This window comes from Colias croceus, chromosome 6 (assembly GCF_905220415.1).
Source record: "Colias croceus chromosome 6, ilColCroc2.1".
Taxonomy (NCBI): Eukaryota; Metazoa; Arthropoda; class Insecta; order Lepidoptera; family Pieridae; genus Colias; species Colias croceus.
This window is the reverse complement of record NC_059542.1, coordinates 5,494,492-5,516,611: the sequence shown is the minus strand read 5'-3', so window position 1 is coordinate 5,516,611 and position 22,120 is coordinate 5,494,492. Positions and strand designations below refer to the sequence as shown.

General features: G+C 36.1%; 1 protein-coding gene across 1 annotated transcript in view; it reads left to right on the top strand.

The window, feature by feature from the left end:
- Positions 1-22,120, top strand: part of LOC123692649 (collagen alpha-5(IV) chain-like) — a 53,935-nt gene that overhangs the window by 16,868 nt on the left and 14,947 nt on the right. The window contains exons 9-34 of the mRNA XM_045637419.1: positions 492-596; positions 780-929; positions 1,534-1,638; positions 1,831-1,980; positions 2,590-2,694; positions 2,885-3,034; positions 3,643-3,747; positions 3,939-4,088; positions 4,697-4,801; positions 4,994-5,143; positions 8,910-9,014; positions 9,205-9,354; positions 9,959-10,063; positions 10,256-10,405; positions 15,851-15,955; positions 16,146-16,295; positions 16,896-17,000; positions 17,196-17,345; positions 17,953-18,057; positions 18,248-18,397; positions 18,999-19,103; positions 19,299-19,448; positions 20,056-20,160; positions 20,351-20,500; positions 21,101-21,205; positions 21,401-21,550. Coding sequence (XP_045493375.1) covers positions 492-596; positions 780-929; positions 1,534-1,638; positions 1,831-1,980; positions 2,590-2,694; positions 2,885-3,034; positions 3,643-3,747; positions 3,939-4,088; positions 4,697-4,801; positions 4,994-5,143; positions 8,910-9,014; positions 9,205-9,354; positions 9,959-10,063; positions 10,256-10,405; positions 15,851-15,955; positions 16,146-16,295; positions 16,896-17,000; positions 17,196-17,345; positions 17,953-18,057; positions 18,248-18,397; positions 18,999-19,103; positions 19,299-19,448; positions 20,056-20,160; positions 20,351-20,500; positions 21,101-21,205; positions 21,401-21,550 — 3,315 coding nt within the window. The remainder of the gene's footprint in view (positions 1-491; positions 597-779; positions 930-1,533; positions 1,639-1,830; positions 1,981-2,589; positions 2,695-2,884; positions 3,035-3,642; positions 3,748-3,938; positions 4,089-4,696; positions 4,802-4,993; positions 5,144-8,909; positions 9,015-9,204; positions 9,355-9,958; positions 10,064-10,255; positions 10,406-15,850; positions 15,956-16,145; positions 16,296-16,895; positions 17,001-17,195; positions 17,346-17,952; positions 18,058-18,247; positions 18,398-18,998; positions 19,104-19,298; positions 19,449-20,055; positions 20,161-20,350; positions 20,501-21,100; positions 21,206-21,400; positions 21,551-22,120) is intronic.

Sequence of the window (22,120 nt, the reverse complement as noted above, 5' to 3'; positions counted from 1 at the left end):
ATAAAAATAGTATAAATAAATAGATAGATACTTTTAATATATGTGTGTGCTGAATAAGAAATGCATGGGGGTAAAACTTGTGAGTAAATAATAAAATTGCTTTAAGTCAATTTGATTAATGTTGTCAATCTTCGTTGCGTTTCGTCTAAAGACGTCGTTGGTATCGTCCTTGCGGGGAAATGGGTACCATAACATGTCTGATCGTGCGGGGTGAGGTAAGTGTTTAATTTTGGCGGGAGGCGGAGAGTGTCCGTTCTGTAGCGTTTAGCTACTATTATGTATTCTGTGCCTACATGCTTTTTTTTTCATAAGAACCATCCTCGTACTTCAAGGAATATTATATTATAAAAAGAATTAATGAAATCGGTCAAGCTATTCACACGTGATGCCGTAACCAAAGGAAATAGGGATTCATTTAAATATACATATAGAGAATAAAATAAATAAACCTAACCATAGAATATGTCCATTAAACAAAATATATTACACAGGACAACCAGGTCAAGCCGGAACTCCAGGTTTACCAGGAACTCCAGGAACTGCAGGTACTCCAGGTAGCCCAGGCGTGACAGGTCCAAGCGGTGGTTACTATCCAGGTAATTTCAATAAACTTTTCAACTGTACTATGACCACGTATTATTAAAAAAATAATTGATAAGTGTTAATTTAAAATGGCAGGTTTGATTATTATTACGCGCAAGAGTGTTCCGCATTCTCTATTTTCATATAAACAATAAATATTTTAGCATTATTATAATGCTCTGTGATATTATATTCAGGTGGTGGTTATAATCCAGGAAGTTCAGGATCTCCTGGAAGTCCTGGCGGACCAGGTGGGCCAGGCGGACCCGGTGGTCCTGGCGGATCTAGTGGACCAGGAGGCCCTAATAGACCAAATGGACCTAATGGCAACTACCCAGGCACTATCGGTTAGAAGTTCTTTTATTACATGTTAAATTACATTCAGTACTGACTCATACCCGTCAAACGGTCTCTTTTAAACTTTTCCAAATATTTTTGTAACTGTGATTCTAAACTCTATTGATATCAAGATAAAATAGTTTACTAAATAATTCATAAATTGACATGCTAAGACTAAAACGGTGAATCCCCTATTTTTCCATACATACGAGAAAAATAATTATTAGTTAATTTCATTCCTTTGTTCATTAAAAATACTTTATAATACTCACAGAAGACAGAGAAATAAAGTACCTAAAATAAAAACATTGACTACTATAATATGTATTTCATTGGGAGAGACACTTTAAGCAAATCAAATTTACATATAACACATAATTATTGTCAACTAGTGGTCCGCCCCGGCTTCGCCCGTGGAATTTATTTACGTTTTCTCTCTATATGAACCATCCTCGTACTTCAAGGAATATTTTATAATAAGAGTTATCGAAATCGGTCCAGCTGTTCACGCGTGATGCCGTGACCAAGGGAAATAGGGATTCATTTTTATATATATAGAAATTATACTAACGATTAACCATAGATGTCCATTAAACAAAATATTTTACACAGGACAACCAGGTCAAGCCGGAACTCCAGGCTTACCAGGAACTCCAGGAACTGCAGGTACTCCAGGTAGCCCAGGCGTGACAGGCCCAAGCGGTGGTTACTATCCAGGTAATTTCAATAAACTTTTCAACTGTAACATATTGTTATACGACCACGTATTATTAAAAAATTGTTGATTAGTGTTAATTTAAAATGGCAGGTTTGATTATTATTACGCGCAAGAGTATTCCGCAATGTCTATTTTCATATAAACAATAAATATTTCACCATTATTATAATGCTCTGTGATATTATATTCAGGTGGTGGTTATAATCCAGGAAGTTCAGGATCTCCTGGAAGTCCTGGCGGACCAGGTGGGCCAGGCGGACCCGGTGGTCCTGGCGGATCTAGTGGACCAGGAGGCCCTAATAGACCAAATGGACCTAATGGCAATTACCCAGGCACTACCGGTTAGAAGTTCTCTTATTACATGTTAAATTACATTCAGTACTGACTCATACCCGCCAAACGGTCTCTTTTAAAGCTTTTAAACTTTTCCAAATATTTTTGTAACTGCGATTCTAAACTCTATTGATATCAAGAAAAAATATTTTACTAAATAATTCATAAATTGACATGCTAAGACTAAAACGGTGAATCCCCTATTTTTCCATACATACGAGAAAAATAATTATTAGTTAATTTCATTCCTTTGTTGATTAAAAATACTTTATAGTACTCACAGAAGACAGAGAAATAAAGTAAAATAAAAACATTGACTACTATAATATGTATTTCATTAGGAGAGACACTTTAAGCAAACCAAATTTACATATAACACATAATTTTTGTCAACTAGTGGTCCGCCCCGGCTTCGCCCGTGGAATTTATTTACGTTTTCTCTCTATATGAACCATCCTCGTACTTCAAGGAATATTTTATAATAAGAGTTATCGAAATCGGTCCAGCTGTTCACGCGTGATGCCGTGACCAAGGGAAATAGGGATTCATTTTTATATATATAGAAATTATACTAACCATTAACCATAGATGTCCATTAAACAAAATATTTTACACAGGACAACCAGGTCAAGCCGGAACTCCAGGCTTACCAGGAACTCCAGGAACTGCAGGTACTCCAGGTAGCCCAGGCGTGACAGGCCCAAGCGGTGGTTACTATCCAGGTAATTTCAATAAACTTTTCAACCGTGACATATTGTAATACGACCACGTATTAATAAAAAATCATTAATTAATTTAATACAAAATGGCAGGTTTGATTACTTTTACGCGCAAGAGTTTTCCGCATTCTCTATTTTCATTTAAACAATGATTATTTAGCATTATAATAATGGTCTGTGACATTTTTTTCAGGTGGTGGTTATAATCCAGGAAGTTCAGGATCTCCTGGAAGTCCTGGCGGACCAGGTGGGCCAGGCGGACCCGGTGGTCCTGGCGGATCTAGTGGACCAGGAGGCCCTAATAGACCAAATGGACCTAATGGCAATTACCCAGGCACTACCGGTTAGAAGTTCTCATATTACATGTTAAATCACATTCAGTACTGACTCATACCCGCCAAACGGTCTCTTTTAAAGCTTTTAAACTTTTCCAAATATTTTTGTAACTGCGATTCTAAACTCTATTGATATCAAGAAAAAATATTTTACTAAATAATTCATAAATTGACATGCTAAGACTAAAACGGTGAATCCCCTATTTTTCCATACATACGAGAAAAATAATTATTAGTTAATTTCATTCCTTTGTTGATTAAAAATACTTTATAGTACTCACAGAAGACAGAGAAATAAAGTAAAATAAAAACATTGACTACTATAATATGTATTTCATTAGGAGAGACACTTTAAGCAAACCAAATTTACATATAACACATAATTTTTATCAACTAGTGGTCCGCCCCGGCTTCGCCCGTGGAATTTATTTACGTTTTCTCTCTATATGAACCATCCTTGTTCTTCAAGGAATATTTTATAATAAGAGTTATTAAATCGGTCCAGCTGTTCACGCGTGATGCCGTGACCAAGGGAAATAGGGATTCATTTTTATATATAAAGAAATTATACTAACCATTAACCATAGATGTCCATTAAACAAAATATTTTACACAGGACAACCAGGTCAAGCCGGAACTCCAGGCTTACCAGGAACTCCAGGAACTGCAGGTACTCCAGGTAGCCCAGGCGTGACAGGCCCAAGCGGTGGTTACTATCCAGGTAATTTCAATAAACTTTTCAACCGTGACATATTGTAATACGACCACGTATTAATAAAAAATCATTAATTAATTTTAATACAAAATGGCAGGTTTGATTACTTTTACGCGCAAGAGTTTTCCGCATTCTCTATTTTCATATAAACAATGATTATTTAGCATTATAATAATGGTCTGTGACATTTTTTTCAGGTGGTGGTTATAATCCAGGAAGTTCAGGATCTCCTGGAAGTCCTGGTGGACCAGGTGGGCCAGGCGGACCCGGTGGTCCTGGCGGATCTAGTGGACCAGGAGGCCCTAATAGACCAAATGGGCCTAATGGCAACTACCCAGGCACTATCGGTAAGTAGTTCTTTTATTGCATGTTAAATTACATTAAGTAACTACTGACTCATACCCGTCAAGCGGCCTCTTTTAAACTTTTCCAAATATTTTTGTAACTGCGATTCTAAACTCTATTGATATCAAGATAAAATATTTTACTAAATAATTCATAAATTGACATGCTAAGACTAAAACGGTGAATCCCCTATTTTTCCATACATACGAGAAAAATAATTATTAGTTAATTTCATTCCTTTGTTCATTAAAAATACTTTATAGTACTCACAGAAGACAGAGAAATAAAGTACCTAAAATAAAAACATTGACTACTATAATATGTATTTCATTGGGAGAGACACTTTAAGCAAATCAAATTTACATATAACACATAATTATTGTCAACTAGTGGTCCGCCCCGGCTTCGCCCGTGGAATTTATTTACGTTTTCTCTCTATATGAACCATCCTCGTACTTCAAGGAATATTTTATAATAAGAGTTATCGAAATCGGTCCAGCTGTTCACGCGTGATGCCGTGACCAAGGGAAATAGGGATTCATTTTTATATATATAGAAATTATACTAACCATTAACCATAGATGTCCATTAAACAAAATATTTTACACAGGACAACCAGGTCAAGCCGGAACTCCAGGCTTACCAGGAACTCCAGGAACTGCAGGTACTCCAGGTAGCCCAGGCGTGACAGGCCCAAGCGGTGGTTACTATCCAGGTAATTTCAATAAACTTTTCAACTGTAACATATTGTTATACGACCACGTATTATTAAAAAATTATTGATTAGTGTTAATTTAAAATGGCAGGTTTGATTATTATTACGCGCAAGAGTATTCCGCAATGTCTATTTTCATATAAACAATAAATATTTCACCATTATTATAATGCTCTGTGATATTATATTCAGGTGGTGGTTATAATCCAGGAAGTTCAGGATCTCCTGGAAGTCCTGGCGGACCAGGTGGGCCAGGCGGACCCGGTGGTCCTGGCGGATCTAGTGGACCAGGAGGCCCTAATAGACCAAATGGACCTAATGGCAATTACCCAGGCACTACCGGTTAGAAGTTCTCTTATTACATGTTAAATTACATTCAGTACTGACTCATACCCGTCAAGCGGCCTCTTTTAAACTTTTCCAAATGTTTTTGTAACTGCGATTCTAAACTCTATTGTTATCAAGATAAAATATTTTAAATGTGAATCCCCTATTTTTCCGTACATACAAGAAAAATAATTATTAGTTAATTTCATTCGTTTGTTGATTAAAAATACTTTATAGTACTCACAGAAGACAGAGAAATAAAGTTAAATAAAAACATTGACTACTATAATATGTATGTATTTCATTAGGAGAGACACTTTAAGCAAACCTCTCAGGGACCAGACCGGAGCGGACTCAGTGACCATTCATTTATAGTATGTGAATTTAGTTTGGTCATAGAAAAACACATACCAAAAAAGAGTATATATAGGCCTTTAAAGAATATTGACTTATATATTTTTAAAGATATTATGACTGGGATTAACTGGGACCTTATTATAGACCAAAAAGATGTAAATAAATCTGTTTCTAACCTTAATGACTTATAGTCGAGCCAATTTAATAGGCAACATTTGAATTCTATCAATTTCATCTTCGAAGAGAGGTAACCTGCCTAAAAACATCGATTAAAGTGTATTAATCGATACGGATTTGAAACATTTGTCAATCGCATTTATTAATTTATGATGATTTTATTCACAAGTAATCAATGCATTCGATTCTAGATGTCAGATTTCGATTCTTAGAGTAACGTCTCTAGTATTTAAAAAGAATAAAGGTTTATTGACACAAAATTGTAGCGACGTCAGTTCTTCAATTCAGAAATTGTTTATTAAGTTTAGGATGGTTTATGAGTAAAATGAAATCTTAAAATTACTTGTATCGGTCATTATTATTATAAATATGTAATCGTAATTGAAAAAAGTTAAGCAAATGTGCAGTTCTAACAAAACGAAATATCATGTTATTCTATGTCGTCGTTACTAGGTTACGTTGTTGAATTTTGTTGAACTGTCAAATGTTGCCTATTAAAATGGCTCTACTATAGTTATTTCTATTTTTGACGTGTTTGCTCCGTTTAAAACAATAAACCTAAAAGATCATAACTATCCATGGGTTACATACAATATTAAGCAGTTAATGAAACGAAGAGATGAAGCTCATTACAAGTATAAAGTTTCGAAAATTAGCTCCCACCAAGAGTATTATAAAGATTTGAAAAGGGTTGTAATTGATGCTATGGAGCGCGAAAAAACTTGTTATTTTAATACTTTCGTTAACACTAATATGAGTAATCCTAAGATCCTTTGGAAAACTATAAAAAATAATGTTAATGTAAATAATGGGAATGATGCTACGTTACCTGATCATCTTAGAAAACCTGACGAAATTAATAGACATTTTCTCGATGTACCTGGCGACGTCACTGCACCCGATTCCGCGGTGGATTTCTTTATGCAGAACAAAAAAGGAGACTTGCAATTTTCTCTGAGAACTGTCTCACAAAAAGAGGTTTTAGAACATTTCAGAAGTTTGAAATCCAACGCGGTTGGCTGCGATGGCATATCGCTAGAAATGCTGAAATTATTGTTGCCATACATCATTGATATAATGACTATGATTTTCAACGCTTCCATCACATCGAATACCTTTCCTTATCTTTGGCGTAAGGCATTAGTAACACCGCTGCCAAAAAACAATAACCCAGTACATTTCAAGGATTTACGACCGGTTAGTATTTTGCCGTGCCTGTCCAAGGTCTTAGAGAAAATAGTCTGTGACCAGCTTAGAAAGTACTTAGAGTCCAACGATATTTTACCTAACCTTCAATCTGGGTTTAGGAAGTATAGAAGTACCACTAGTGCTTTGATTGATGTCGTCGATAACGTACTGGAGGCACAAGATAAAGGAGAAGGTACCATACTAGTCTTATTAGATTACTCACGTGCCTTTGATTCTATTAATATAAAGTTACTACTCTCAAAACTTACATATTACGGGTTTGATCCGAACACGGTTATGTGGTTTGAAAGTTACCTTACAAATCGCTCACAGGTCGTTAAAATAGGTGGAGATGATGCATGTACTTCTCAGTGTGTCCGGGTTACTAGAGGCGTTCCGCAAGGCTCCATACTCGGTCCACTGCTATTCATTTTGTACACAGCGGATGTCACGAATATCATAAAACATTGTAAATATCACATATATGCTGATGACATACAATTATACATTTCTTTTAAAGTGAGTGAGATGGACGTTGCCTTGATAAAGTTTCAAGAAGATCTAAATAATATTGTTTCATGGTCAAAAACTAACTGCCTCGTTTTAAACCCAAGTAAAAGTAAATACATGATCTTAGGAACCAGGTGCCAAATTAATGCCATTGCAAGCCAAAAACCATGTTTGTCAATAAGCGGAGAACAAATAGAAAGGGTTATGGAAGCACGCAATTTAGGTGTAGTTTTTGACGAATCCTTACGTTTTCATAATCACATAATTAATATATCAAAAAATTGTTTCTATCGTCTTAAATTATTGTACAGAATAAGAAATTATCTAAATGTAAACGTTCGAAAACTATTATGCGAATCGCTGATCCTCTCAAAATTTAATTATGCTAGCACTGTCATAGGTCCCCGGTTATTAGCATCAACTAAAAAAATAATGCAGAGGGTACAAAATGCTTGCACTCGTTTTTGTCACAATATTCCACCCCGAGCCCATGTCACCCCGTATTTGAACAGTAGTAACACTTTAAAAATGGAGTATCGACAGCAAATACAACTAGCTACACTTTTATTTAACGTAGTTAAGTACAAAGTACCAGCCTATTTGTACAAAAAGCTGAAGTGGTTGTCGGAGTCAAACACGAGTCACTCAACACGGTACAGGAATGTACTGATGGAAGTGCCCCTCCACAGAACTGCAGCATTTAGGGGTAGCTTTAAATTTAGTGCCTCTAAGTGCTGGAATGACTTGCCACCACCGATCCGCAATAGCAACAATGTATTGGGCTTCAAAAACAGACTGAAGTTCCATTTGCTCTGCTTACAAAAAGGTTATGAGGTCGGGGCTCCAAACACGTGACTCGGTACGGCTCTGGTAATAATTCTATTTGTAGTTGTTGTTTATTAATTAAATGATGTATCGCGTGTTAGTATTGTATCTTCTTTTAGAATGTATTATTGTCTGTTATGTAAGTAATAATTCTTTATAATATATATGATATGTTTCCTATCTACTATATTATATTATTATATATTATATTATTGCTTTTATTTTTATTTTTTTTTCTTTATTTTTTTCATAATAAGTACACTGCCACTGTCAGGATGTCAATGTGGTGTCCACTGAAAATCAGTGGAGAATCTAAGTGTTTTATATGTCCTTAGATTCTCAAACCACTGAGTGGATATTATCCATTTTGTGCCGTTGTAACTAGTTATAAGTTAATTTTATTTATTTTTTATGTATTAATGTGCATCGGTACAAATAAATGTATTTTCTTTCTTTCTTTCTTTCAAACCAAATTAACATATAACACATAATTATTGTCAACTTGCGGTCCGCCCCGGCTTCGTCCGTGGTACCTACATGCTTTTTTTTTCATAATAACCATCCTCGTACTTCAAGGAATATTTTATAGTAAGAGTTATCGATATCGGTCCAGCTGTTCACGTGTGATGCCGTGACCATGGGAAAAAGGGATTCATTTTTATATATATAGAAATTATACTAACCATTAACCATAGATGTCCATTAAACAAAATATTTTACACAGGACAACCAGGTCAAGCCGGAACTCCAGGCTTACCAGGAACTCCAGGAACTGCAGGTACTCCAGGTAGCCCAGGCGTGACAGGCCCAAGCGGTGGTTACTATCCAGGTAATTTCAATAAACTTTTCAACCGTGACATATTGTAATACGACCACGTATTAATAAAAAATCATTAATTAATTTAATACAAAATGGCAGGTTTGATTACTTTTACGCGCAAGAGTTTTCCGCATTCTCTATTTTCATTTAAACAATGATTATTTAGCATTATAATAATGGTCTGTGACATTTTTTTCAGGTGGTGGTTATAATCCAGGAAGTTCAGGATCTCCTGGAAGTCCTGGCGGACCAGGTGGGCCAGGCGGACCCGGTGGTCCTGGCGGATCTAGTGGACCAGGAGGCCCTAATAGACCAAATGGACCTAATGGCAACTACCCAGGCACTATCGGTTAGTAGTTCTTTTATTACATGTTAAATTACAGTCAGTACTAACTCATACCCGTCAAACGGTCTCTTTTTAACTTTTCCAAATATTATTGTTACTGTGATTCTTAACACTATTGATATCAAGATAAAACATTTTACTAAATAATTCACAAATTGACATGCTAAGACTAAAATGGTGAATCCCCTATTTTTCCGTACATACGAGAAAAATAATTATTAGTTAATTTCATTCCTTTGTTGATTAAAAATACTTTATAGTACTCACAGAAGACAGAGAAATAAAGTAAAATAAAAACATTGATTACTATAATATGTATTTCATTAGGAGAGACACTTTAAGCAAACCAAATTTACATATAACACATAATTATTGTCAACTAGCGGTCCGCCCCGGCTTTGCCCGTGAAATTTATTTACATTTTCTCTCTATAAAAACCATCCTCGTACTCCAAGGAATATTTTATAATAAGAGTTTTCGAAATCGGTCCAGCTGTTCACGCGTGATGCCGTGACCAAGGGAAAAAGGGATTCATTTTTATATATATATATAGAAATTATACTAACCATTAACCATAGATGTCCATTAAACAAAATATTTTACACAGGACAACCAGGTCAAGCCGGAACTCCAGGCCTACCAGGAACTCCAGGAACTGCAGGTACTCCAGGTAGCCCAGGCGTGACAGGCCCAAGCGGTGGTTACTATCCAGGTAATTTCAATAAACTTTTCAACCGTGACATATTGTAACGCGACCACGTATTAATAAAAAAATTATTAATTAATTTTAATACAAAATGACAGGTTTGATTACTTTTACGCGCAAGAGTTTTCCGCATTCTCTATTTTCATATAAACAATGATTATTTAGCATTATAATAATGGTCTGTGACATTTTTTTCAGGTGGTGGTTATAATCCAGGAAGTTCAGGATCTCCTGGAAGTCCTGGTGGACCAGATGGGCCAGGCGGACCCAGTGGTCCTGGCGGATCTAGTGGACCAGGAGGACCTAATAGACCAAATGGGCCTAATGGCAACTACCCAGGCACTATCGGTAAGTAGTTCTTTTATTGCATGTTAAATTACATTAAGTAACTACTGACTCATACCCGTCAAGCGGCCTCTTTTAAACTTTTCCAAATATTTTTGTAACTGCGATTCTAAACTCTATTGATATCAAGATAAAATATTTTACTAAATAATTTTATTTATTTATTTATTTATTTATAACTCTTTATTGTACAAAGCAATTTAAGACATGTGGTACAGACTAATAAGGTACAACAATTTTGCACAATAGGCGGCCTTATTGCTACACAGCAATCTCTTCCAGGCAACCTGGTAGGAAAGGAAATGTAAGAAGAATAAGGATAGCGCAAAAAAGAAATAAAAGACAGAATATAAAAAAAAAAAAAATAAAAATGCCTGCATACTACATAAACTACATATACTGTACATATATACTACACAGTAATATAAATATACTTCTATAATACACTACACAAACTACAATATATATAACGGTATATACAAAAATTATAATCATACATAAATTATTTACTAATGCTACTATTGCATGGCTAGATAATGAGCTTTCAATAGGGACTTAAAAGAACAAAGTGTTTGTGCACGTCGGATACTTTCCGGCAAGGCGTTCCAGAGCTGAATGGCACGAACAGTAAACGAATTGTCATAAAAGTTTGACCGATGGACAGGAGTACATAATAATAAAAGGTTGGAAGAACGAAGAGTGAGAGTGTGAGTAGAGCTAAGATAGTTAAAGTTGTTTTTTAAGTAGGACGGTGTTTTAGGGTGAAATAAAATACAATACAGGAGATGAAGAATGTGAGTATTCCGGCGGAAGCGAACGGGGAGCCAGTTTAATTTTGTTCTAAACTCAGAAATATGATCAAATTTACGTAATCCATAAATAAATCGTATACAAAAATTTTGAAGCTTCTCAAGGGTGTCTAGTTGGTATTCATGGAGATCTGGATAGGATGAATCGGCAAAATCAAGGAGAGGAAGGAGTAAAGAATGAGCTAACGCAATTTTCGTAGCGATCGGTAAAAAGTTTCGTAAGCGCCGTAGCGAGAACGCCGATGAGAAAACCTTTTTACGTACTTGTTTTATTTGCTCATCCCACGAAAAAGTTGGGTCAAGTATCAAACCAAGATTTTTTACTTGTGTGCTATATGGGATAGACACACCATCAACAACGATACTTGGTAAATCGGCCCAGTCGATTTTTGATACGTGCTGTCTGCTTCCGAAAATAATAGCTTTGGTTTTAATTGGGTTAACTGTTAAACCGTAATGTTTACTCCATGAGACGATTGTCGCAAGATCAGTGTTTACTTGAAAAATCGCTTCAGGTAGTTCGAGTAGTGATGCGTGTTTATATAATTGGAAATCGTCTGCATACATATGGTAGGGTGACTCAATATTTTTGGAAATGGTGTTAATAAAAATGGAGAAAAGGAGGGGAGAGAGAACGCCGCCTTGAGGAACGCCAGCAGTAACATTGCACCAAGATGAGGAAATTTCCTCAATCTGTATACGTTGCCGACGTCCCCTTAAGTAGCTATGTACCCAATCGATAGCCGATGCAGATAAATTAAGGGACCGCAGTAAAGCCAGCAATATGTCGTGATCGACCGTATTAAAAGCGTTACTAAAGTCCAGCAACGTTAGAATTGTGAGCTGCTTATTGTCAAAACCTCGCCGGATGTCGTCAGTGATTTTGATAAGTGCAGTGGTCGTACTGTGACCGGGACGGAAACCAGATTGGAAAGGATTAAGGAGATTATTGGAGTTAAGGAAAATACTCAATTGCTCTTGAACCAGTCGTTCGAGAACCTTAGAGAGAAATGGAAGGATGGCAATGGGTCGGTAATCAGATGTAGTGGAAGGGTTAGGAATTTTTGGGAGAGGTATAATGTGAGCACTTTTCCAATCATCAGGAAATATGCCAGATGCAATGGAAAAATTTAGGATATGTGTGATAGTAGGAATGATTATAGGGAGGATTGGAATGATCATGTTCCGACCAATGCAGTCACTACCGACGGCCTTTGAAGTGATTGACAATATGCTTTTCTTAACACTACACTCGGTAAAACGATTGAATACAAAAGGAGGAAAGCTGGGATGGGGTAGGTTATTTAGGTAGGATAGTGTATAAGATTTAAGGGTAGGATGGAAATCTGAGGGAGGATTAGAAAAATGGGAATTGAGAACATTGGCCTGGGTTGAATTAAGACAAGGATTATGTTGGGATCTGCCAATTCCAAGAGATCTGAGGAATTTCCAAGTTTTAGAAGGATCACCATTGTCAACCGACTTAGATATATAAAGTCGTTGAGCATCCCTACACAAAGTATTGCAGCGGTTTCGAATTCGATTAAATTTTTCACGATTTATATCCGAGTTAGACAACTTTAATTTAGTCTTTGCACGCGCCTTCTTCCGTAAAAGTGATTTAAGGTTGTCGGTCATCCAAGGGGCAGGCAGGTGCTTCAATTTAACTGGACGCATAGGAGCATGTGAATCATAAAGTTGAAGAATTAATGAATTAAAAAGTGACACTTTATCATTGATGGTTTCAGCAGATGAAACTACCGACCAGTCCATGTTTATTGCGTCTTCGCACAAGCGCTCAGCATTAATTTTACCGAAATTACGTTGCAAAATAATCTTAGGTTTCAATTTAGGAAGTTTTAATTTATAAGAAAGGAAAATAAGGTCATGAAAGGAAAACATGTCAGCTGAACACTGTCCGTGCTCGGCGACATGCGTTGGGGAGGAAACAATGATGAGATCAAGGAGGGATGGGGTACAGTTGGGAGAGGAATGGGTAGCCTGTAAAGGGAGGATTTTAAGATTATAGGAATCAACTAAATTTATAAGCTTATTACTACGATGATCACCCTTGAGTAAGCAGGTGTTAAAATCTCCCATAAATATAATATGATTATAAAGAGGAGAAAAGGATTCAAGGATCTGGTCGAAGGATTGGAAATAGTTAACAGAGAGGTTAGGGGAGTAGAAGACGCCTAGAAGGATTTTAGAGTTGGAAGAAGTTATTTCGACAAGGAGATGTTCAGCTGCATCGCTAGGTGGCGGCTGAGGGGAGGAGCTGACAATAGTGTAAGGAATGTGAGAACGTAAGTAAATTGCAACCCCTCCTCCGGTCCGACCCATGCGATCGTTCCTTATTAACTGAAATCCTGGAAGACTATAAGAAGAGGAAGGAAGACAGGGTTTGAGCCAGGACTCTGAAATTAATATGGCATGTACAGGATGGGAGTCAAAGGTAGCAAGGAGGTCAGGGTAGTGTGCCGGAATACTCTGGGCATTTATATGAATTACATTAAAGTTATTAGGTTGATTGGAGAATAGAGAGGAAATGTAAGGAGAAGAAGAGGAAGTCAAACTATTAAAACTGTCGCTTTCTGAACCATTTGAAGAGAGTGAAAAAAACGCTTCGCTTTCCGTGCTATCATTTAAAGCCATGAAGAAAATAATAAATAATTAATATCAAAAATAATAATCTTAAAATATATGTATATATATATAGTAATAAAAAAATATATATTATATATATAAAATATAGTAATAATAAGTCTAAGTTTATTATCCAATAATCTAACATGACCTTTACCACCAGTTATTATATACCGAATTTAACACACTACTTGTGTAATTTACAATTCAAATGTCCAAAGCACTAGTATCCGTGACAACTATAAGAATATAAGAATGACACGAATTGTCATTGTCATAATTATGTCACAACAAATTACAAAAACAAAGGTACCTACATTAATAATTACAATGTGAAATTTTAATTTAAAATTACCTTAAAATTTAACAACATATACAGCTAAAATACAGCTAAAAGTTACTTGAAGAAAAGAGACGTTCACACTATTTCAAGAAGCAAGAAGTTAAAGTAGTGAATACCGAAACATAGAAATATTTTGAAATGAGATATTAAATATTATAATACAGTGATAAAACAACTACCAATTTAGAGTCTAACAAGTGAAGTCAAAATGCAATAAAAGAGTACATAATGCAATCTACTTAACTCTACCGAACCTCTTGGGTCTTGAATTAGGCATCTGTTTTGAGTTAGTGGAAGTAGAAGCCGAGCCAGAAGAACCCCCAGCAGCAGAAGGGATGCCATCAAGTTCAGCCATCATTGTGACCTTGTGTCTTGTTCCATCTGTGGTTTGCACAATAATATGACCGTCTCTGGTCCAGCAATTGGATACACCAAAGCGAGATCTTGCCGAAATAAAGACATCATGTCTTTCTTTGATCAGGAATTCGGATAATGTATAACCACTACCCTTCAAAGAAGTTTTTGAGAACCATATGGTGTCCCGCACAGAAACATCTTTAAACTTTATGATGATCGGTCTGGGCTTATCTGACTTAACAGCTCCTAAACGGTGGCACCGGGAAATAGCTTCTTGTTGAAAATGCGGGACTTTTAAATGATCTGTTACAACTTTGGATACAAGACTGGAAGGGTTTTCCTTTACTGCTTCTGGCACTCCATGAATCAGCAACATTTTTCTCCGACTTCTCATCTCCCATTTAATGTATTGGTTAGAGAGGAACTCAATTTGGGATTGTAAAGTATGGAGAGAAGATATGACAAAGGAGCGAAAGCTATTGAACTCCGCCGCTAATCTTGAAGTGGGGCTGGCAGATGCAGGTTGAGGATTGTTAGTGCTGTTGACATTCTGCAGCTCTCTTTGAAATTCAGCCATTTTCTCATTGAACAACGCTGCCATTTCAGCCATTGAGTGTTTGACGGATTCCATAGTGATGAGATTCAGAAATGATGTTATTACAGTAGTGTTGAAATGTTGAAAATTTATGTAAGGAAAGTGAACTAGTGGGCAAAGGCACAAATTTAACACATAGAGGTAAGAAAACAACTGTAATTATGTATATAAAACGAATTTAAATACAAGAGCTTTCAAAAAAACGTGTTTCTACTTTTTGCTCCTACCCTCGAAAAAACTAATTCATAAATTGACATGCTTAGACTAAAACGGTGAATACCCTATTTTTCTGTGCATACGAGAAAAATAATTATTAGTTAATTTCATTCCTTTCTTGATTAAAAATACTTTATAGTACTCACAGAAGACAGAGAAATAAAGTAAAATAAAAACATTGACAACTATAATATGTATTTCATTGGGAGAGACACTTTAAGCAAATCAAATTTACATATTACACATAATTATTGTCAACTTGTGGTCCGCCCCGGCTTCGCCCGTGGAATTTATTTACGTTTTCTCTCTATATGAACCATCCTCGTACTTCAAGGAATATTTTATAACAAGAATTATTGATATCGGTCCAGCTGTTCACGTGTGATGCCGTGACCATGGGAAAAAGGGATTCATTTTTATATATATAGAAATTATACTAACCATTAACCATAGATGTCCATTAAACAAAATATTTTACACAGGACAACCAGGTCAAGCCGGAACTCCAGGCTTACCAGGAACTCCAGGAACTGCAGGTACTCCAGGTAGCCCAGGCGTGACAGGCCCAAGCGGTGGTTACTATCCAGGTAATTTCAATAAACTTTTCAACCGTGACATATTGTAATACGACCACGTATTAATAAAAAATCATTAATTAATTTAATACAAAATGGCAGGTTTGATTACTTTTACGCGCAAGAGTTTTCCGCATTCTCTATTTTCATTTAAACAATGATTATTTAGCATTATAATAATGGTCTGTGACATTTTTTTCAGGTGGTGGTTATAATCCAGGAAGTTCAGGATCTCCTGGAAGTCCTGGCGGACCAGGTGGGCCAGGCGGACCCGGTGGTCCTGGCGGATCTAGTGGACCAGGAGGCCCTAATAGACCAAATGGACCTAATGGCAACTACCCAGGCACTATCGGTTAGTAGTTCTTGTATTACATGTTAAATTACATTCAGTACTGACTCATACCCGTCAAACGGTCTCTTTAAAACTTTTCCAAATATTATTGTTACTGTGATTCTTAACACTATTGAAATCAAGATAAAACATTTTACTAAATAATTCATAAATTGACATGCTAAGACTAAAATGGTGAATCCCCTATTTTTCCGTACATACGAGAAAAATAATTATTAGTTATTTTCATTCCTTTGTTGATTAAAAATACTTTATAGTACTCACAGAAGACAGAGAAATAAAATAAAATAAAAACATTGATTACTATAATATGTATTTCATTAGGAGAGACACTTTAAGCAAACCAAATTTACATATAACACATAATTATTGTCAACTAGCGGTCCGCCCCGGCTTTGCCCGTGAAATTTATTTACATTTTCTCTCTATAAAAACCATCCTCGTACTCCAAGGAATATTTTATAATAAGAGTTATCGAAATCGGTCCAGCTGTTCACGCGTGATGCCGTGACCAAGGGAAAAAGGGATTAATTTTTATATATATAGAAATTATACTAACCATTAACCATAGATGTCCATTAAACAAAATATTTTACACAGGACAACCAGGTCAAGCCGGAACTCCAGGCTTACCAGGAACTCCAGGAACTGCAGGTACTCCAGGTAGCCCAGGCGTGACAGGCCCAAGCGGTGGTTACTATCCAGGTAATTTCAATAAACTTTTCAACCGTGACATATTGTAACGCGACCACGTACTTATTAATAAAAAATCATTAATTAATTTTAATACTAAATGACAGGTTTGATTACTTTTACGCGCAAGAGTTTTCCGCATTCTCTATTTTCATATACACTATGATTTTTTAACATTATAATAATGCTCTGTGACATTTTTTTCAGGTGGTGGTTATAATCCAGGAAGTTCAGGATCTCCTGGAAGTCCTGGCGGACCAGGTGGGCCAGGCGGACCCGGTGGTCCTGGTGGATCTAGTGGACCAGGAGGCCCTTATAGACCAAATGGACCTAATGGCAACTACCCAGGCACTATCGGTTAGTAGTTCTTTTATTACATGTTAATTATTAAATTACATTCAGTACTGACTCATACCCGTCAAACGGCCTCTTTTAAACTTTTCCAAATATTTTTGTAACTGCTATTCTAAACTCTATTGATATCAAGATAAAATATTTTACTAAATAATTCATAAATTGACATGCTTAGACTAAAACGGTGAATACCCTATTTTTCTGTGCATACGAGAAAAATAATTATTAGTTAATTTCATTCCTTTCTTGATTAAAAATACTTTATAGTACTCACAGAAGACAGAGAAATAAAGTAAAATAAAAACATTGACAACTATAATATGTATTTCATTGGGAGAGACACTTTAAGCAAATCAAATTTACATATTACACATAATTATTGTCAACTAGTGGTCCGCCCCGGCTTCGCCCGTGGAATTTATTTACGTTTTCTCTCTATATGAACCATCCTCGTACTTCAAGGAATATTTTATAACAAGAATTATTGATATCGGTCCAGCTGTTCACGTGTGATGCCGTGACCATGGGAAAAAGGGATTCATTTTTATATATATAGAAATTATACTAACCATTAACCATAGATGTCCATTAAACAAAATATTTTACACAGGACAACCAGGTCAAGCCGGAACTCCAGGCTTACCAGGAACTCCAGGAACTGCAGGTACTCCAGGTAGCCCAGGCGTGACAGGCCCAAGCGGTGGTTACTATCCAGGTAATTTCAATAAACTTTTCAACCGTGACATATTGTAATACGACCACGTATTAATAAAAAATCATTAATTAATTTAATACAAAATGGCAGGTTTGATTACTTTTACGCGCAAGAGTTTTCCGCATTCTCTATTTTCATTTAAACAATGATTATTTAGCATTATAATAATGGTCTGTGACATTTTTTTCAGGTGGTGGTTATAATCCAGGAAGTTCAGGATCTCCTGGTAGTTCTGGCGGACCAGGTGGGCCAGGCGGACCCGGTGGTCCTGGCGGATCTAGTGGACCAGGAGGCCCAAATAGACCAAATGGACCTAATGGCAACTACCCAGGCACTATCGGTTAGTAGTTCTTTTATTACATGTTAAATTACATTCAGTACTGACTCATACCCGTCAAACGGCCTCTTTTAAACTTTTCCAAATATTTTTGTAACTGCGATTCTAAACTCTATTGATATCAAGATAAAATATATTTTACTAAATAATTCATAAATTGACATGCTTAGACTAAAACGGTGAATCCCCTATTTTTCCGTACATACGAGAAAAATAATTATTACTTAATTTCATTCCTTTCTTGATTAAAAATACTTTATAGTACTCACAGAAGACAGAGAAATAAAGTAAAATAAAAACATTGACTACTATAATATGTATTTCATTGGGAGAGACACTTTAAGCAAATCAAATTTACATATAACACATAATTATTGTCAACTAGTGGTCCGCCCCGGCTTCGCCCGTGGAATTTATTTACGTTTTCTCTCTATATGAACCATCCTCGTACTTCAAGGAATATTTTATAACAAGAATTATTGATATCGGTCCAGCTGTTCACGTGTGATGCCGTGACCATGGGAAAAGGGATTCATTTTTATATATATAGAAATTATACTAACCATTAACCATAGATGTCCATTAAACAAAATATTTTACACAGGACAACCAGGTCAAGCCGGAACTCCAGGCTTACCAGGAACTCCAGGAACTGCAGGTACTCCAGGTAGCCCAGGCGTGACAGGCCCAAGCGGTGGTTACTATCCAGGTAATTTCAATAAACTTTTCAACCGTGACATATTGTAACGTGACCACGTACTTAGTAATAAAAAATCATTAATTAATTTTAAAACAAAATGACAGGTTTGATTACTTTTTCGCGCAAGAGTTTTCCGCATTCTCTATTTTCATATACTTTATGATTTTTTAGCATTATAATAATGCTCTGTGACATTTTTTTCAGGTGGTGGTTATAATCCAGGAAGTTCAGGATCTCCTGGAAGTCCTGGCGGACCAGGTGGGCCAGGCGGACCCGGTGGTCCTGGCGGATCTAGTGGACCAGGAGGCCCTAATAGACCAAATGGACCTAATGGCAACTACCCAGGCACTATCGGTTAGTAGTTCTTTTATTACATGTTAATTATTAAATTACATTCAGTACTGACTCATACCCGTCAAACGGCCTCTTTTAAACTTTTCCAAATATTTTTGTAACTGCTATTCTAAACTCTATTGATATCAAGATAAAATATTTTACTAAATAATTCATAAATTGACATGCTTAGACTAAAACGGTGAATACCCTATTTTTCTGTGCATACGAGAAAAATAATTATTAGTTAATTTCATTCCTTTCTTGATTAAAAATACTTTATAGTACTCACAGAAGACAGAGAAATAAAGTAAAATAAAAACATTGACAACTATAATATGTATTTCATTGGGAGAGACACTTTAAGCAAATCAAATTTACATATTACACATAATTATTGTCAACTAGTGGTCCGCCCCGGCTTCGCCCGTGGAATTTATTTACGTTTTCTCTCTATATGAACCATCCTCGTACTTCAAGGAATATTTTATAACAAGAATTATTGATATCGGTCCAGCTGTTCACGTGTGATGCCGTGACCATGGGAAAAAGGGATTCATTTTTATATATATAGAAATTATACTAACCATTAACCATAGATGTCCATTAAACAAAATATTTTACACAGGACAACCAGGTCAAGCCGGAACTCCAGGCTTACCAGGAACTCCAGGAACTGCAGGTACTCCAGGTAGCCCAGGCGTGACAGGCCCAAGCGGTGGTTACTATCCAGGTAATTTCAATAAACTTTTCAACCGTGACATATTGTAATACGACCACGTATTAATAAAAAATCATTAATTAATTTAATACAAAATGGCAGGTTTGATTACTTTTACGCGCAAGAGTTTTCCGCATTCTCTATTTTCATTTAAACAATGATTATTTAGCATTATAATAATGGTCTGTGACATTTTTTTCAGGTGGTGGTTATAATCCAGGAAGTTCAGGATCTCCTGGAAGTCCTGGCGGACCAGGTGGGCCAGGCGGACCCGGTGGTCCTGGCGGATCTAGTGGACCAGGAGGCCCTAATAGACCAAATGGACCTAATGGCAACTACCCAGGCACTATCGGTTAGTAGTTCTTTTATTACATGTTAAATTACATTCAGTACTGACTCATACCCGTCAAACGGTCTCTTTAAAACTTTTCCAAATATTATTGTTACTGTGATTCTTAACACTATTGAAATCAAGATAAAACATTTTACTAAATAATTCATAAATTGACATGCTAAGACTAAAATGGTGAATCCCCTATTTTTCCGTACATACGAGAAAAATAATTATTAGTTATTTTCATTCCTTTGTTGATTAAAAATACTTTATAGTACTCACAGAAGACAGAGAAATAAAATAAAATAAAAACATTGATTACTATAATATGTATTTCATTAGGAGAGACACTTTAAGCAAACCAAATTTACATATAACACATAATTATTGTCAACTAGCGGTCCGCCCCGGCTTTGCCCGTGAAATTTATTTACATTTTCTCTCTATAAAAACCATCCTCGTACTCCAAGGAATATTTTATAATAAGAGTTATCGAAATCGGTCCAGCTGTTCACGCGTGATGCCGTGACCAAGGGAAAAAGGGATTAATTTTTATATATATAGAAATTATACTAACCATTAACCATAGATGTCCATTAAACAAAATATTTTACACAGGACAACCAGGTCAAGCCGGAACTCCAGGCTTACCAGGAACTCCAGGAACTGCAGGTACTCCAGGTAGCCCAGGCGTGACAGGCCCAAGCGGTGGTTACTATCCAGGTAATTTCAATAAACTTTTCAACCGTGACATATTGTAACGCGACCACGTACTTATTAATAAAAATCATTCATTAATTTTAATACAAAATGACAGGTTTGATTACTTTTACGCGCAAGAGTTTTCCGCATTCTCTATTTTCATATACACTATGATTTTTTAGCATTATAATAATGCTCTGTGACATTTTTTTTCAGGTGGTGGTTATAATCCAGGAAGTTCAGGATCTCCTGGAAGTCCTGGCGGACCAGGTGGGCCAGGCGGACCCGGCGGTCCTGGCGGATCTAGTGGACCAGGAGGCCCTAATAGACCAAATGGACCTAATGGCAACTACCCAGGCACTATCGGTTAGTAGTTCTTTTATTACATGTTAAATTACATTCAGTACTGACTCATACCCGTCAAACGGCCTCTTTTAAACTTTTCCAAATATTTTTGTAACTGCGATTCTAAACTCTATTGATATCAAGATAAAATATATTTTAATAAATAATTCATAAATTGACATGCTTAGACTAAAACGGTGAATCCCCTATTTTTCCGTACATACGAGAAAAATAATTATTAGTTATTTTCATTCCTTTGTTGATTAAAAATACTTTATAGTACTCACAGAAGACAGAGAAATAAAGTAAAATAAAAACATTGACCTTACTATAATATGTATTTCGTTGGGAGAGACACTTTAAGCAAATCAAATTTACATATAACACATAATTATTGTCAACTAGTGGTCCGCCCCGGCTTCGCCCGTGGAATTTATTTACGTTTTCTCTCTATATGAACCATCCTCGTACTTCAAGGAATATTTTATAACAAGAATTATTGATATCGGTCCAGCTGTTCACGTGTGATGCCGTGACCATGGGAAAAAGGGATTCATTTTTATATATATAGAAATTATACTAACCATTAAC